At 41.4% G+C, this 13,799-nt stretch overlaps 2 protein-coding genes across 4 annotated transcripts; both read left to right on the top strand.

Moving 5' to 3' along the window:
• The first annotated feature begins 836 nt into the window (after window positions 1–836).
• On the top strand, window positions 837–6,347 carry LOC116387726 (midnolin-like). Its single transcript, XM_031855065.1, has 7 exons — window positions 837–1,246; window positions 1,338–1,425; window positions 2,238–2,300; window positions 2,979–3,491; window positions 3,666–3,771; window positions 4,561–4,815; window positions 5,136–6,347. Exons 1-7 carry the CDS (start codon window positions 1,032–1,034, stop codon window positions 5,297–5,299), a joined length of 1,404 nt encoding a protein of 467 aa, XP_031710925.1. The 5' UTR covers window positions 837–1,031; the 3' UTR covers window positions 5,300–6,347.
• Window positions 6,348–8,869: 2,522 nt separating this feature from the next.
• On the top strand, window positions 8,870–13,636 carry cirbpa (cold inducible RNA binding protein a). 3 transcript variants are annotated; one of them, XM_031854976.1, is made up of 8 exons: window positions 8,870–8,966; window positions 9,675–9,781; window positions 9,905–10,011; window positions 10,102–10,195; window positions 10,343–10,487; window positions 10,581–10,639; window positions 11,231–13,242; window positions 13,325–13,636. In XM_031854976.1, the coding sequence occupies exons 2-7, from the start codon at window positions 9,682–9,684 to the stop codon at window positions 11,242–11,244; spliced, it is 519 nt and encodes a 172-aa protein (XP_031710836.1). In that variant the 5' UTR covers window positions 8,870–8,966; window positions 9,675–9,681; the 3' UTR covers window positions 11,245–13,242; window positions 13,325–13,636. The 3 variants fall into 3 exon arrangements, with proteins under 3 accessions (XP_031710836.1, XP_031710835.1, XP_031710834.1); XM_031854975.1 differs by having other exon boundaries at window positions 10,102–10,222; XM_031854974.1 differs by having other exon boundaries at window positions 10,102–10,243.
• Window positions 13,637–13,799: the final 163 nt, after the last annotated feature.

Here is a 13,799-nt window from a genome sequence, read left to right as displayed (position 1 = left end):
GCAGCTCTTGCGGGAGAGAGAGAGAGAGAGAGAGAGATGGAAATTAGCAAAAAACTACAGCTGTTCTTTATTGTTGAGCTGTTGTTGCAGGAATATGCAGGAATTACTAATATTGTAGTTGTAGCTACACTAATGTGCCTTGGAGTTGACAGGTGTATAAGAGTCCCTTCCATTTTATTTATATTGCACAGAATCCCATATCTGTCTCTGACTGCTTTTCAATCTGTACCACTATGACCCCCTCTATCCTTATACCTAAATAAAAAAAGATGATTAGCAGGTGGGTTTAAACTATAGTTTTATGATAATTAAGTTTAGGGTTTCCACTTAAGGTGGGCGGCACTGTGTTTGTAGGTCACACAAATACAGATGAGTTAGTGGTTGATGTAATAATTTCACACTGCCTGGTTTTTTTTACACATTGAAAGTGTCATGGAAGAAAACAGTGTAATAATAGGGCTATTGGGTTCAGTAGAAGGACAAGATGTGTTAGTGGGGACTATGACTCATCTCTGGAAGCTTTTAATAATGTGAATAATCATTTAAAATATAATAATAGACTACAGTCTGTATTGTTTTTCTAAGAAGACAAACATTTTGACATGATGACATTGTGTACAACATATGTACCGCTCTGCAGATTGCATCATTTATGAATGGTGATGATACACGAAACAGGGTGGATCCACGTGAGAAACAGACGTATATGATTGGACGGTACAGGCAGACCGGTCTCCTGCGCTCTCGCTGATTGGCTGTGCTTTCGAGTGGGCGGGGCTTATACTGACATGGTTTGGATGTTTTACGCTCGGTGGAGTAGTGCTGCGTCTGTCAAAGCCAGAAAGAGCAATTGCCACAGTCCGCCGTGGTCCAACCGTTCTGTAATCTTATTGTTAATGTCCAAAGCTGCTTCACACTGTCCTCTGAGGAATGAGGAGCAAGACTAACAACAAAAAAATACTGTCGCGTCTCGCCTCAATTCAATCCAGCGATCAGAATCTGGTCTAAAAACTTGGACCTTTCACAGCTGAATGGAGCAGCAGCCGGGGCTATGTAGCTTCACCCCAGGGTGCCAGGCTGGAGTCTCCACCGGTCAGCCAACCATGCGTTTGTCCATCACCTCGACCGCGGGCAGCCCAGTGGAGATCACTGTCCCCCGGGGAGAGACTGTGGAGGGACTGAGGACACACATCTCGCACAAACTCAGGCTGCAGACAGACAGAATCGTCCTCCTGTATAGAGACAAGTGAGTCGTGCTTCATGTGACAGATATTGCTTCATCTCTTCTATTCTTAAGCAAGTCAATATATGCTAACTATATAATGTGCGTGTGGCAGGCAGCTAACCGCAGGCCAACTGTTGGACCTGGGTGTAACAGATGGAAGCAAGCTGACCCTGGTCCCTGCCATTGAAGCTGGTTTAGTGGTGAGTAAGCCGATGCAGCCTCCAACCATACACACAGTTGTCATCATTACTTCATGATTACCTCTGCATTATTAGTTTTGTGCCCCCTCTTAAGTAAAGTAGCTACTGAATCAATCTATTGATTCCTTTTTGTCCCTTCCTGTTCTAGTCCAGTTCATTTTCTAGTCATACAATTGTGATGATGTATGCACAACTGATTCTCACACTGTAGATTGATAAGCATGAAGTAATGATAGATTACGTGTAAAAATGTGGCCATAAGGCTGAAATGGTAATGACTAATATCTAGTGCTGTAATGAGTACGGTTATCCTCCAGTTTGGGTGATGCACCACTTTACTTTGGGGGAGGAAAGGGAAATGTTAACTGTTGATGAAGTATATTCATTCAGTAAAACTCTGTGATGCGCCACTTTACTTGAGGGGCACAATATTGGTAACTAATGGACAGGTAATCATGACCTAATGATTCAGATAAAGGTGGGTAATAATGACGTAATGATTCGTGTGTGGTTAAGTGCTGTTTACAACATTATTCAGAATTAACCAAGAATGATAATTTAATGACCATTATAAGGATTCACAGATAACCACAAACAATTACATACATATTAGTTAATTACCATAATATCTTACAGTCATTTCTCAATCAAGTTATCAGCTACTAAAATTTGATGAAGATAAAATCAAGAACTGCCGTTAACTGATGGTTTACAAGCAGAAAAACCCGAAACACATTTACATTCACATCCATGTACACATGTAATCAGACTTCATGTAGAGATGTCATGTTGTGATATCTTTACTGCCACAGTGCTCCACTGCCAGAGCTGAGAGAACTATGATGGACGTCTTAGAAAGTTTAACAGAAGTCCAGGTAAGTTTAATGTCTTTTTGACTCTATGCTGTAAATAAATAGACACTTGTTTAATGCATGAATGTGATGAGGGGGAAAAAATCTTGTTCTTGAAGAATTCAAAGCACTGGTGGTTTCCAGTTATTTTCATACAGTAGGATGTAACACACATCTCACCGCTGTCCTGTGAAAACCACGTATCTCCAAAACCTCGTCTTTTTTTTCTGAAAAATTCAAAATTAACCCAATTCGGAGTGCATTGTTATCATTGGACAGCAAAAGGCAAATAAAAGCCCAACATACCTGTTTTGATGTTTTAAGGAAAATAATATGCATAAACCATGCAAAGATTATTGCGTCATGTCCTTCACAAAGGCAATGCAGACTTCATTGATTACAGCCACACACACACACACACACACACACACACACACACACACTCGCACACACACAGCAATTCCTATGGGTACTGGATGGGTACACCAACATTTCATGCACGTACTCCAATACACCCATGATGACATTTGTCTTAAAATATTGTGAGTTTATGAGGATGCTGCTCTTCTGTTGCATGTCTGACAAAGTAGATACTCAATGAATGTTTGCTGAAATATTGTAAATCACACTTGCTGTTGCCATGGTATCCATGACTGTCAACAAATTGAACTGTGATGTGTGTCTTTCCTGACTATCCTGCAGATCAGTGACTTCCTGTCTGGGCACTCACCTCTGACCATTAAACTGGGAATTGGTGCCCACATGATGTATGTGCAGCTTGAACTGTCTGCGCAGAATGTGGCGGAGCTGCAGCGCCAGCACGGGGACTTGAGCAGCAACCTTCAAACTGGCCTGCCCACTGCTGCCAGGATGAGCCCCCCTGACTCCTCCAACAAGACCACAGGATCCCCCTCCCAAACCTCTACTCGAGCCCCGGACTCTACATCCGTGATCCAATTGAGTGCTCAAAGACCCAAAACTTCCTTGAACTCAACAGCTCCCGGCTCCCACTCACTCACCACTGCCCTTCCACATCGATCCTGTCCGCCCCACTCTACACACACATCCTCTCCTGTGCTTTCCACCCCTTCTTTGCCTTCTGGTTGTCCACATCCCAGCAGTCCACAACCAGCAGCCACACCATTCTGTTCCCCTGCTCCCACCGGCTCCATTCCTGGACCCCGGAGCCCGGCGTCAGCTTCAACCCTCGAAGAGGTTAGCCTTACATATTCTACTGCAAAACTGTTTCGTAATCACAATGCATTGTCAAGGTTTCACCAACATGTATTATTGGCATGTTTTAGTATATTACCTATACCAAGCCAGTTTAGAGTTTAAAACAGTTCTACTAGTGTTTATTCCTTCCTCCTCTTCCTTCTCGTTTTACAGAGTAATGTTCATGCCTCATCCACTGCAGAGCTGAGCAAGCAGCCAGGAGCAGTCATAGAAAGTTTTGTGAGCCCCTCACCAGGTGTCTTCTCCGGGACTTTCTCTGGTAAGTGTCTCAGCAGCGGAAGCCTGACAACGACACAATCAGAATACAATAGATTTTGATTAGTTTAATCAGGATAGATACACAGACAGACAGAGTTCTTTATTAATCTCAAAGGACAATTGCAGCGTTGCAGCAGCCAAGTCACAGAAGTCCTGAAAATAGATGAGGTAGGCAAAAAAACTATTTAAAATATGACAATTATATAAACTAACTAAAACACGCTAAATAGAATAAGTTAACGACAGAGAATAGAGACGAAAGATAGACATGTGTTCATATACACTGTACAATGATGCCATATTGTACAGTAGCGGTACAAGTCTAGTAATGTTCTATGCTGTACTGCAAGATGTAGGATTGTCTGATAATCTGACAATCATTTTCTCCATTAGTTGATTCATCATTTTATTGATAAAATGACTAAAAATCTTAAAATGTCCATTATGATTTTGCATTGCCAAAGGAGACATGTTTAATTTGCTTGTTTTATTCGACCATCGGTCCAAACCCAAAGATATTCAGTTCTTGACAAAGAAAATAAGCAAATCATTACATTTGAGCTGCTGGAACCAGTGAATTATGGAATTTTTGCTTGGAAATTGACTAAAATGATTAATTGATAATCGATTGTTAGAGTAAATTGCTTTTACTTTACGTAGATCTACTGCTTTATTTTTGTTGCCCTAATGTCTACTGCCTCAGTTTGCTTCTAGTTGTTCTTTTTCATCAACTATCAGCCACCTCTTCCTCTCTCATGTCCCCTGCTCTCTTCTCTTCTCTTCCCATCAGGCACTCTGGCCCCGTGCAGTCAGAGCGGCTTCAGCCATCCTCGGCGTGGCATCGCCATCATTCTCCAGATCTTCAACGACCTCCTCAGAGCTGCCTACCACCACCAGGGGGCTCAGCCTACCCCTCCTCATCATCCCCAACAACCTGATTCAAACCCTCCAGCCAGCCTGCTGCTCTCAGCGAAGGAGGGGCCAAGCAAAGCAAAGAGCAAAACAGTGGGGACCCAGAGGACAGACCACCTCAGTAAAACTCCAGGTGAACACATGATATCACACACTTGAACACTGGAGGAGTTACTGGAGATTTCATTCATAATACATTCCTTATGCAAATATATATTCCAGAAACAAGGAAATGACTGACTGTAACAAGGACAGTAAAAACAAAAAGGTGAAAAACATGGATGCATTGGCTCTCAATAGAGCTCCAGTTGGATTAAATGACACTGAGCAAACTGACCTTTATCATTAAAGTATGGCATAGCAAAGCCTTCTTCTCTTTACTCTTCTTCCCCCTGGAACTTTATCATTGTGTAGCATGTCTAACAAGTTGTTATCCCCCCCACCCCCCTGTAGGTGAGGAGAGTCACCTGACCTGCCCACCCACGCAGGAAAATCAAACATTACACTGTAAGCTGGAGCGCTTGCAGTTTTTGATGCATCAGAGGCGTCTTCGCAGGCGAACTCGGAGGCACTCGCAAGCGTCTCACCCGTACCAGCACCATCGCCCTCGTCCCTAGTCTCCTGCATGGGAGAGATCCACTCACTGTGATAGCAGGGGCTGCTTTCTGGTGACTAGAAGGAACCAGTTTAGCAACCAAAGCTGACCTCTTAACTCGTGGAACAGGTGAAAGAGCAGCAGAGTGACCTCAAATGCTTTGGGGCTATTTTGACAGATAAGAATTTCTGAAGAATGTAAGACCAAAAGGTCCAAGGAGTCTGATTCCTGTGGCTGTCACTGTGCTGAGCATGTTATTTCATCTGAGTCTGTCAGTGACAATGGCTCACATTGTTATGTAGCATATGTCATAAAAGGGTCCAATGTGCATTTTTATGTTATACATCTTGGTGTTTTGTACAAAGACCTATTACCGTATGTCTGTTTACGTACTGCAATGCCTTAAATGTACATGTCTTGGATGTAAACTACGTATTGTTCTGTGCTGAGGATGTTCCTATGAAATGTTTCAGGATTACTAATATTAAACACAAGGAAGGCAAAAAAAGAATATGGGAATACCAAGGAAAACGTGGGATATTTCCGTTCCCGTTTTTAGACCTGGAACACCTAAAATTGCTGTTTTCATCTTCCTCTTAATTGATACCCTTTTGTCATTCAGACATTGCCGTCTTTTACATTAAATTTCCTTACATTCAGGCATGACATGTGACATTTTACTGTAAGGAGATGGATTAATGAGGCAAAACTGAAGTTACAGTCTTGCTTTGGACTAATTGTCATGGTTTTTGAGGCTGCAGTTTAAGACGTAGATGAACTCACAGATACTGTGACGTGTTATACCAGGCCAAGAAGGAGGCCTACAGAAGTGGGGGAATCCTGAAGAACCAAGTCAGAAACATACTGACAAAGGAGATCAGAATAACAAAGAGAAGTACCCTGAAAAGCCTCTCAGCCAGTGAGCCTGCAGGACATTACCAGCTACAGGAAACCATCCCCCCCATTGTGGAAAACCATCAACTGGCTGACGACCGGAATGTGTTTCACTGCAGGTTTGATAAGCGAACATTCACACCCCTCACCCGCTCCGAGTCATAGATACATAACACGTCTACCTACAACCCCTGCCAGCCCCTCCCCACTTACCCCCCACCTGGAAACAGGATCTATGCTCCTTTTACATATATATATATATATGTGCATATAACATAGGTTAACATGCATATAACATACATATATATATATACACATATACACATATATATATATATTTTTTTTTATATATATATAGATATAGATATATATTTGTGTGAAAAAGTGTTTGCCCCCTTCCTGATTTCTTATTTTTTTGCATGTTTGTCACACTTAAATGTTTCAGATCATCAAACATATTGAAATATTAGACAAAGATAACACAAGTAAACACAAAATGCAGTTTTTAAATGAAGGTTTTTATTATTAAGGGGGGAAAAAAATCCAAACCTACATGGCCCTGTGTGAAAAAGTGATTGCCCCCTAAACCTAATAACTGGTTGGGCCACCCTTAGCAGCAACAACTGCAATCAAGCGTTTGCGATAACTGGCAATGAGTCTTTTACAACACTGTCGAGGAATTTTGGCCCACTCATCTTTGCAGAATTGTTGTAATTCAGCCACATTGGAGGGTTTTCAAGCATGAACCGCCTTTTTAAGGTCATGCCACAGCATCTCAATCGGATTCAGGTCGGGACTTTGACTAGGCCACTCCAAAGTCTTCATTTTGTTTTTCTTAAGCCATTCAGAGGTGGACTTGCTGGTGTGTTTTGGATCATTGTCCTGCTGCAGAACCCAAGTGCGCTTCAGCTTGAGGTCACGAACAGATGGCCGGACATTCTCCTTCAGGATTTGTTGGTAGACAGCAGAATTCATGGTTCCATTTACCACAGCAAGTCTTCCAGGTCCTGAAGCAGCAAAACAGCCCCAGACCACCACACTACCACCACCATATTTTACTGTTGGTATGATGTTCCTTTTCTGAAATGCCGTGTTACGTTTACGCCAGATGTAATGGGACATACACCTTCCAAAATGTTCAACTTTTGTCTCGTCAGTCCACAGAGTATTTTCCCAAAAGTCTTGGGGATCATCAAGATGTTTTCTGGCAAAACTGAGACAAGCCTTTATGTTCTTTTTGCTCAGCAGTGGTTTTCGTCTTGGAACTCTGCCATGCAGGCCATTTTTGCCCAGTCTCTTTCTTATGGTGGAGTCATGAACACTGACCTTAATTGAGGCAAGTGAGGCCTGCAGTTCTTTGGATGTTGTTCTGGGGTCTTTTGTGACCTCTTGGATGAGTCGTCGCTGCGCTCTTGGGGTAATTTTGGTCGGCCGGCCACTCCTGGGAAGGTTCACCACTGTTCCGTGTTTTCGCCATTTGTGGATAATGGCTCTCACTGTGGTTCGCTGGAGTCCCAAAGCTTTAGAAATGGCTTTGTAACCTTTTCCAGACTGATAGATCTCAATTACTTTGTTTCTCATTTGTTTCTGAATTTCTTTGGATCGCAGCATGATGTCTAGCTTTTGAGGATCTTTTGGTCTACCTCACTTTGTCAGGCAGGTCCTATTTAAGTGATTTCTTGATTGAGAACAGGTGTGGCAGTAATCAGGCCTGGGTGTGGCTAGAGAAATTGAACTCAGCTTTCCAAAGATGTGATAAACCACAGTTAATTTATGTTTTAACAGGGGGGGGGGCAATCACTTTTTCACACAGGGCCATGTCGGTTTGGATTTTTTTTCCCTCTTAATAATAAAAACCTTCATTTAAAAACTGCATTTTGTGTTTACTTGTGTTATCTTTGTCTAATATTTAAATTTGTTTGATGATCTGAAACATTTAAGTGTGACAAACATGCAACAAAATAAGAAATCAGGAAGGGGGCAAACACTTTTTCACACAACTGTATATATCCATATATAAAAGATTCCAATGTGCATTGTCATGTTATAAAAGCCTTTACAAAAGCCTTTAATCGTATGTTTGTAGTACTCCAATGCCTTAAATGTACATGTCTTGAATGTAAACTACGTCTTGTTCTGTGCAGAGGATGTTCCTATGAAATGTTTCAATATTACTAATATCAAACACAAGGAAGGCAAAAATACAATAAAGGAATACATTAAGAAACCTTGGGATATTTCCATTTCCTTTTTTAGACTTGGAACACCAAACATTGCTGTTTTCATCTGCCCCTTAATTGATACAACTTTTTGTCATGTTTGTACTCCAATGCCTTAAATGTGCATATCTTGAATGTAAACTACATGTAGTTATGTGCTGAGGATGTTCCTTTGAAATGTTTCAGTATTAAACACAAGGAAGGCAAAAAATAAAATAGGAATACATTAAGAAACCGTGGGATATTTCCGTTTCCTTTTTTAGACCTGGAAGACCTAACATTGCTGTTTTCATCTGCCCCTTAATTGATACATTTTTGCCATATATATATATATATATATATATATATATATATATATGATAACAAACTTACATTGCTATTCCAATCAGAGTACTTTTATGGAGAGACGTTACACCACCCGGTACAGTAGGTGGCAGTAGGTATCGCCACGCTACCGCCAATAAAGCAACAGATGAAGACGTTGCGCAGAGCCCTGAAAAGCAGAACGCGCCTCCTTCCCTCTCTCATTCCACCCGCTGCCTCCCTCTTCAACTGTTGGACTCCTGCTCGTTAAAGGTAATTGCTATTTTTTAACCATTCTTTTCTGTTTTCACAGTAGATTTGGTGGTAATTGTACATGTTTACGCCTGCCTACATTTACAAGGCATGATTATTATGTCCGCTTTTTGTCTGGTTTAAAGTATTTATTTAATGCTACGTTTTTTTAAAAGGTGGGGGGGGGTGGGGATTATGAAACTGTTTTACGTGCATCGTGTTGCTGTTAAGAGGGATAATGTGAAACTGCGCCAAATTATGTACGGTATCATAATCGTTTGTCGGAACCATTATGTAACCACGACAATATGGCATCGAGCGGCATGTGAAGCTAATGTCGGCCGGAGAAACAAAAGTGAGGCGCACGAGCTCGCTGCCACAAAATGGCGCCTAAAGAATAACTGCTAGCTACCTAATCCGCTAACATAACGGTACCACGTTTATAGGCCCCGAGGCCTAGCTCCTCGCGGTACTCGTCTTTCAATGGCGGTGATTCATTTACATTAAAGGCAGGTTAAAACTAAATTATTTCGGTTTAGTATGATTTATTTTAGTGTTTAACACAAGTGGAACAAGGAATGTGTATTTTTATAAAAAAACGGTTACGCAGGTTTATGGTGGCGGTGACCTACTTTTGGACGATATTTTAACAAAGGACGTTGGTCTTAAGATTTGTTTAGATATTTGTTTGCGTAAACGGATTGTTGCGTTTATTTTGTTTTCCCCCAGCTACACTATGTCGGACGACGGTAAATTGTTCATCGGCGGACTGAGCTTTGAGACCAACGAGGAGTCTCTAGCTGCGGCCTTCGGCAAATATGGATCCATCGAGAAAGGTAAATACTTCGTAGCGTCTTGTTTTCTGGATAGAAGTCATTGATATGCTCACAATAATGTTTTATAAGTCTTTCGATTCACTTTTTTTTCTTTTTTAAATATTTTTTTTCCTCCCTCACTAGTGGATGTGATCAGAGACAAAGAGACGGGGAAATCTCGCGGGTTTGGCTTCGTGAAATTCGACAACTCGGACGACGCTAAAGACGCACTGGAAGCGATGAACGGCAAGGTAAGACAATGCGTCACGATTCACCAACGTTTTTAACATTTTTTATTTTTTAAACAAATTTTCTTTTTTTCAATCTTTATTTTTTTGCAGACTCTGGATGGACGGTCAATTCGTGTGGATGAAGCAGGAAAAGGAGGACGCTCCAGAGGAGGATTCAGCTCCAGTGGCCCTAGGGGACAGCGAGGTGGAGGATTTGGCGGGCGTGGGAGAGGTGGACGGAGTTACTCCAGAGGTGGACACTAGCTGTCTGCGCAGTCATTTTCATGTGTTGTGGTTGCAACACCGTGCCCCTCCCTCTGTTCGTCAATGTTGCCCGTGTCTTGTTTTGCAGGTGGTGGATACAATGGAGACAGGAGCTACGGTGACAGGAGTTACAGTGACAGAAGCTTCCATTCTGAAGGGAGGTTTGGCGGCAGCCAGTACAGGAATAGCGGAGGTGGCGGCGGCAGTGGATACTCGGCCTACAGAGACAATAGGTAAGAAAAATGAACGAAATCACAGATGAAACTAGTGTTGCCTGCAAAAGTTACTGTGATGTAATTATGTTAAATATTTGTTATAATTTTAAGGGGCCAGGGTGGATACAGCGACCGCACTGCATCCTACCGTGACGGATACGACAGCTATCGTAAGCATATGATATGCATTTGTACTGTGTATGTGGACTTATGTTGGGGCTGTCATTTTCAAATTTTAAAGCTAAAATCAACCTGCCATAAGACAATAGTTTATTTTAGTAAACGGGTTAATAATTTAAAAAAATATATATGTAATGGCGAACATTACACTTAATTTGAAATATGAACATATTTTGTCTGTGGTATGCTGATTTCACACTATAATTTAAATTAGGTAAAGTTACTGAACACCAAGGGTTATCACACATTTAATTAAAACTGCACAGCCCCAACATATGAAGACTTGTATAATGTATGTCCCTCAGTTTTGTACCTGAGCCCAACTTGATGCCTCTTCTGCGGTTGCCAAATTTTGCTAGCCCCCCTCCCCACTCTCCTTCCACAGTCCCACTCTGATACAGAGGCTGGCAAAGAATTTGAATCACTTAGCAAATGTTACTACTTCTGACATGGTTCACCGACTGGAGCGGAAAAACTGAGGGAGGGATTAAGGACTGTCTGGTGGGATTGAGGGGATGTTGTGAAACTCGAGTGTTGGAACTTTCAGTGTCTTTACCTGTGTGCCCACTTCTTATCCTCAGCTGCAAACGAGTAAACATCTCCCTGATTCAAGATCATCACTTGGCTGGCTGTATTTCAAAGATGCGCTCCTCAAGAAAAATGTCCACGTGTTATTGCTGACCTTAGTTTTGTAGTTCTGTTGTAGTAGCTCAAGCATCTTAAAAAAAAAAAAAAATGTAGCCATGAGTTTTGGTCATTCCTTAACAAACCATGTTACGAATTACAGTTCCAGACTCTTACCTTGCTTGATTTGGCATCTTTATTCCTCAAAAATCGTTTAACTAAAAGGCATCTGTGTAATCTGATTAGTACTGTAAGTCCCAATTTGAGGACCGAACAACTGCTCTCCACATGGCCACTACCATCGCTGTAGACTTTGTCCAGCACGTAAAGTGTTTCCTGATTTTGATTCCTTAGTTTTTTGGGGTTTTTTTGCTTTTTGTTTTTTTTTTATATTGAAATATCCGATGGGCTTGTTCTGTTTCCTTTACTTATTTCCCTCTCAGTCTCAGTGGCTGACCTACCTCTTGCCAGGTTTTAAAGTGAGGAAAGAAATCCGAATTACTCATAAACAGACTTTTGGGGGATTTTATGCTAAATTCCTTTTACTATTAAAAAAAACAAAAAAAAAAACTTAGCCGAGGCTCCTGTGTGTTCAAAGAGTGAATTCCTTTCAGACTGAACTACACAACCGAAGTGGCCGGCTGTCATGACGTTGCAAATTGCAGCATGCTACAGTCTGTCCGAGGTATCTTTTGTGCTCTGCTCAACATCTGCATTTTAAATGTGCTGTAAAATGGACTAATCTTGTTTAAGTGATCGAAAAATGTAACTTCGTTTCCCCAAAGTAATATCTCACCCGGGAACAGTTTTGTACTTTATGTTCTTTGTATGATCAACATTTTTTTTTTTTTTTTCTTTGTCAGTTTGGCTTCATGGAGCCTATTAAACAGACTGTGGAAAATAATCTTGATTCTTTTGCCTTTCAAAACTACCGCATGGGGTAATTTAGGTGAACGCTGTAGGCCCATGTTACTGTAAGGCCGCGTGATGAGAAAAAAAAAATTACAGAGTTCTTTTGAGAGCAATTTAAAAGTTGTCTAAATTATCTTAAACATACAATGGCAGGTTAAGCTCTAATTGGATGTAATTTAAAAAAAAAAAAAAAATTACAAGCTGTTGTCTGGTCTCCTGAAAACCTAATGGTTTTTGACCTTGTGCAGTCTGACCTGTAAAAACAAACATACAGTGTACTGGTAGTGCATTGAGATCATATAATAAACCCCTAAAGGTGATGCTGGGAAAACATCAGCTGGTCATGTTAATGCTTCATTGCGTTCAAGAGGTCAGCCACATCAAAAACCAACAAGTCCTTGGAGATTGAAGTGTTGCGCCTTCCAACAAGTGCTCATCAGAGAGGAAAGCTGCTCTCTTCTCTAGGTCAAATGTGGAGAAAGTAGGCCAATGCACGTGAGGTAAAAATCTACTTTTGCTTTGCTCACATCCTTCAACCTCAGTTCTCATTGTTTCCATGAATACCTTCAAGTTAGTCGTTGTTTTTAGTCCTCTGCTTCAGATGTCGCCTGCAACATGCCATGGCCTCTTCCCCGATTGGAAAAAGTTCATTGAGAAAATGAATGTGTCTAAGAAGCTCCTCTGGATTGTAGTGCTCATCCTCCTGAGTCCACCAAAAAAAGCATTGGCCTCTAAGTCATGGGTAGTATTGTGCTCAGTCCACTTCTGTTCACTGCACTAGTCCTCACATTTGCTCCTGTAATGCCCCGCAGCAGTCCTGTCTAAGGTGTCTAGACTGTATTCAGTTTTTTGTTGTACCCTTATATATGACTAAGTGGTGAGTTTCAGACTAATAGGATTGCATGCATATTGTGACTTGGACTTGTGTCAAATGATAACTGCCAGGCTTAATCCATATCTTGATCTCTCTTTAGAGTGAACTGGCAATCAGTGGAACCCCTCACAGCTGAAGTATCTGGCTTTAGATGGCAGCGATCGATGCAGATTCACTTCTCAGGTAAAGTATTGTACAACAGTCGATCCCTCATGTTACTGCTTCAGTCAACCTGGCTGATTAACTCCTTACTGTCTCGTTTCAGGTCCAATGTGCAACAGCGGTGGTGCAGCTGTACGCAGTGACTCCATGGGAGGAACCTGCCAGGATCCTGCCGACTGAAAGGTCTAATGTTGGCTTGCCAGAAGGACATTTCTCAAATGTAATGGCTGCTATTCACAGGTCTTTGGCGAAATGACGAAACGGGCGGGAGGACAGTGCTGTACGTGTTCTGACTCGTCTGATGTAACTCTGTTTTGACTATTTTAATGCTAATTCAATGAGTCACTTTAGTATTACAGTATTCTGCTGTTTGAACTTTTTGTACAATTTACAAAATAAAATTGTGATGAAACTGCTTATTACCAAAATTATCTATTTAGATTTTTGGGTTCAAACTGTTCGATGGAAGGTGGGGGCAATTTGGGGTGATGCACCCAAAAAAGGGATGCTTGAGTTCAAGCTCTTAACATGCAGTGTAGCCCTGTATGATTTTAGTATTACACTTTTCCTGCAAAATT

This window comes from Anarrhichthys ocellatus, unplaced genomic scaffold, assembly GCF_004355925.1.
Source record: "Anarrhichthys ocellatus isolate YVR2014 unplaced genomic scaffold, GSC_Weel_1.0 scaffold15, whole genome shotgun sequence".
In the NCBI taxonomy this organism is placed as follows: Eukaryota; Metazoa; Chordata; class Actinopteri; order Perciformes; family Anarhichadidae; genus Anarrhichthys; species Anarrhichthys ocellatus.
The sequence above is the reverse complement of the archived record's forward strand: the minus strand, read 5'-3'. Positions and strand labels throughout refer to the sequence as shown.

What these genes read in the sequence shown, in the direction of transcription:
- LOC116387726 (XM_031855065.1), top strand. Translation starts at nt 1,032, where the DNA reads ATGGAGCAGCAGCCGGGGCTATGTAGCTTCACCCCAGGGTGCCAGGCT. An exon ending in CCATTGAAGCTGGTTTAGTG is followed by an intron (nt 1,426 to 2,237) that starts GTGAGTAAGCCG and finishes TTACTGCCACAG; the next exon opens with TGCTCCACTGCCAGAGCTGA. An exon ending in AAAGTTTAACAGAAGTCCAG is followed by an intron (nt 2,301 to 2,978) that starts GTAAGTTTAATG and finishes ACTATCCTGCAG; the next exon opens with ATCAGTGACTTCCTGTCTGG.
- cirbpa (XM_031854974.1), top strand. Translation starts at nt 9,682, where the DNA reads ATGTCGGACGACGGTAAATTGTTCATCGGCGGACTGAGCTTTGAGACC. An exon ending in ATATGGATCCATCGAGAAAG is followed by an intron (nt 9,782 to 9,904) that starts GTAAATACTTCG and finishes CTCCCTCACTAG; the next exon opens with TGGATGTGATCAGAGACAAA. An exon ending in TGGACGGAGTTACTCCAGAG is followed by an intron (nt 10,244 to 10,342) that starts GTGGACACTAGC and finishes CTTGTTTTGCAG; the next exon opens with GTGGTGGATACAATGGAGAC.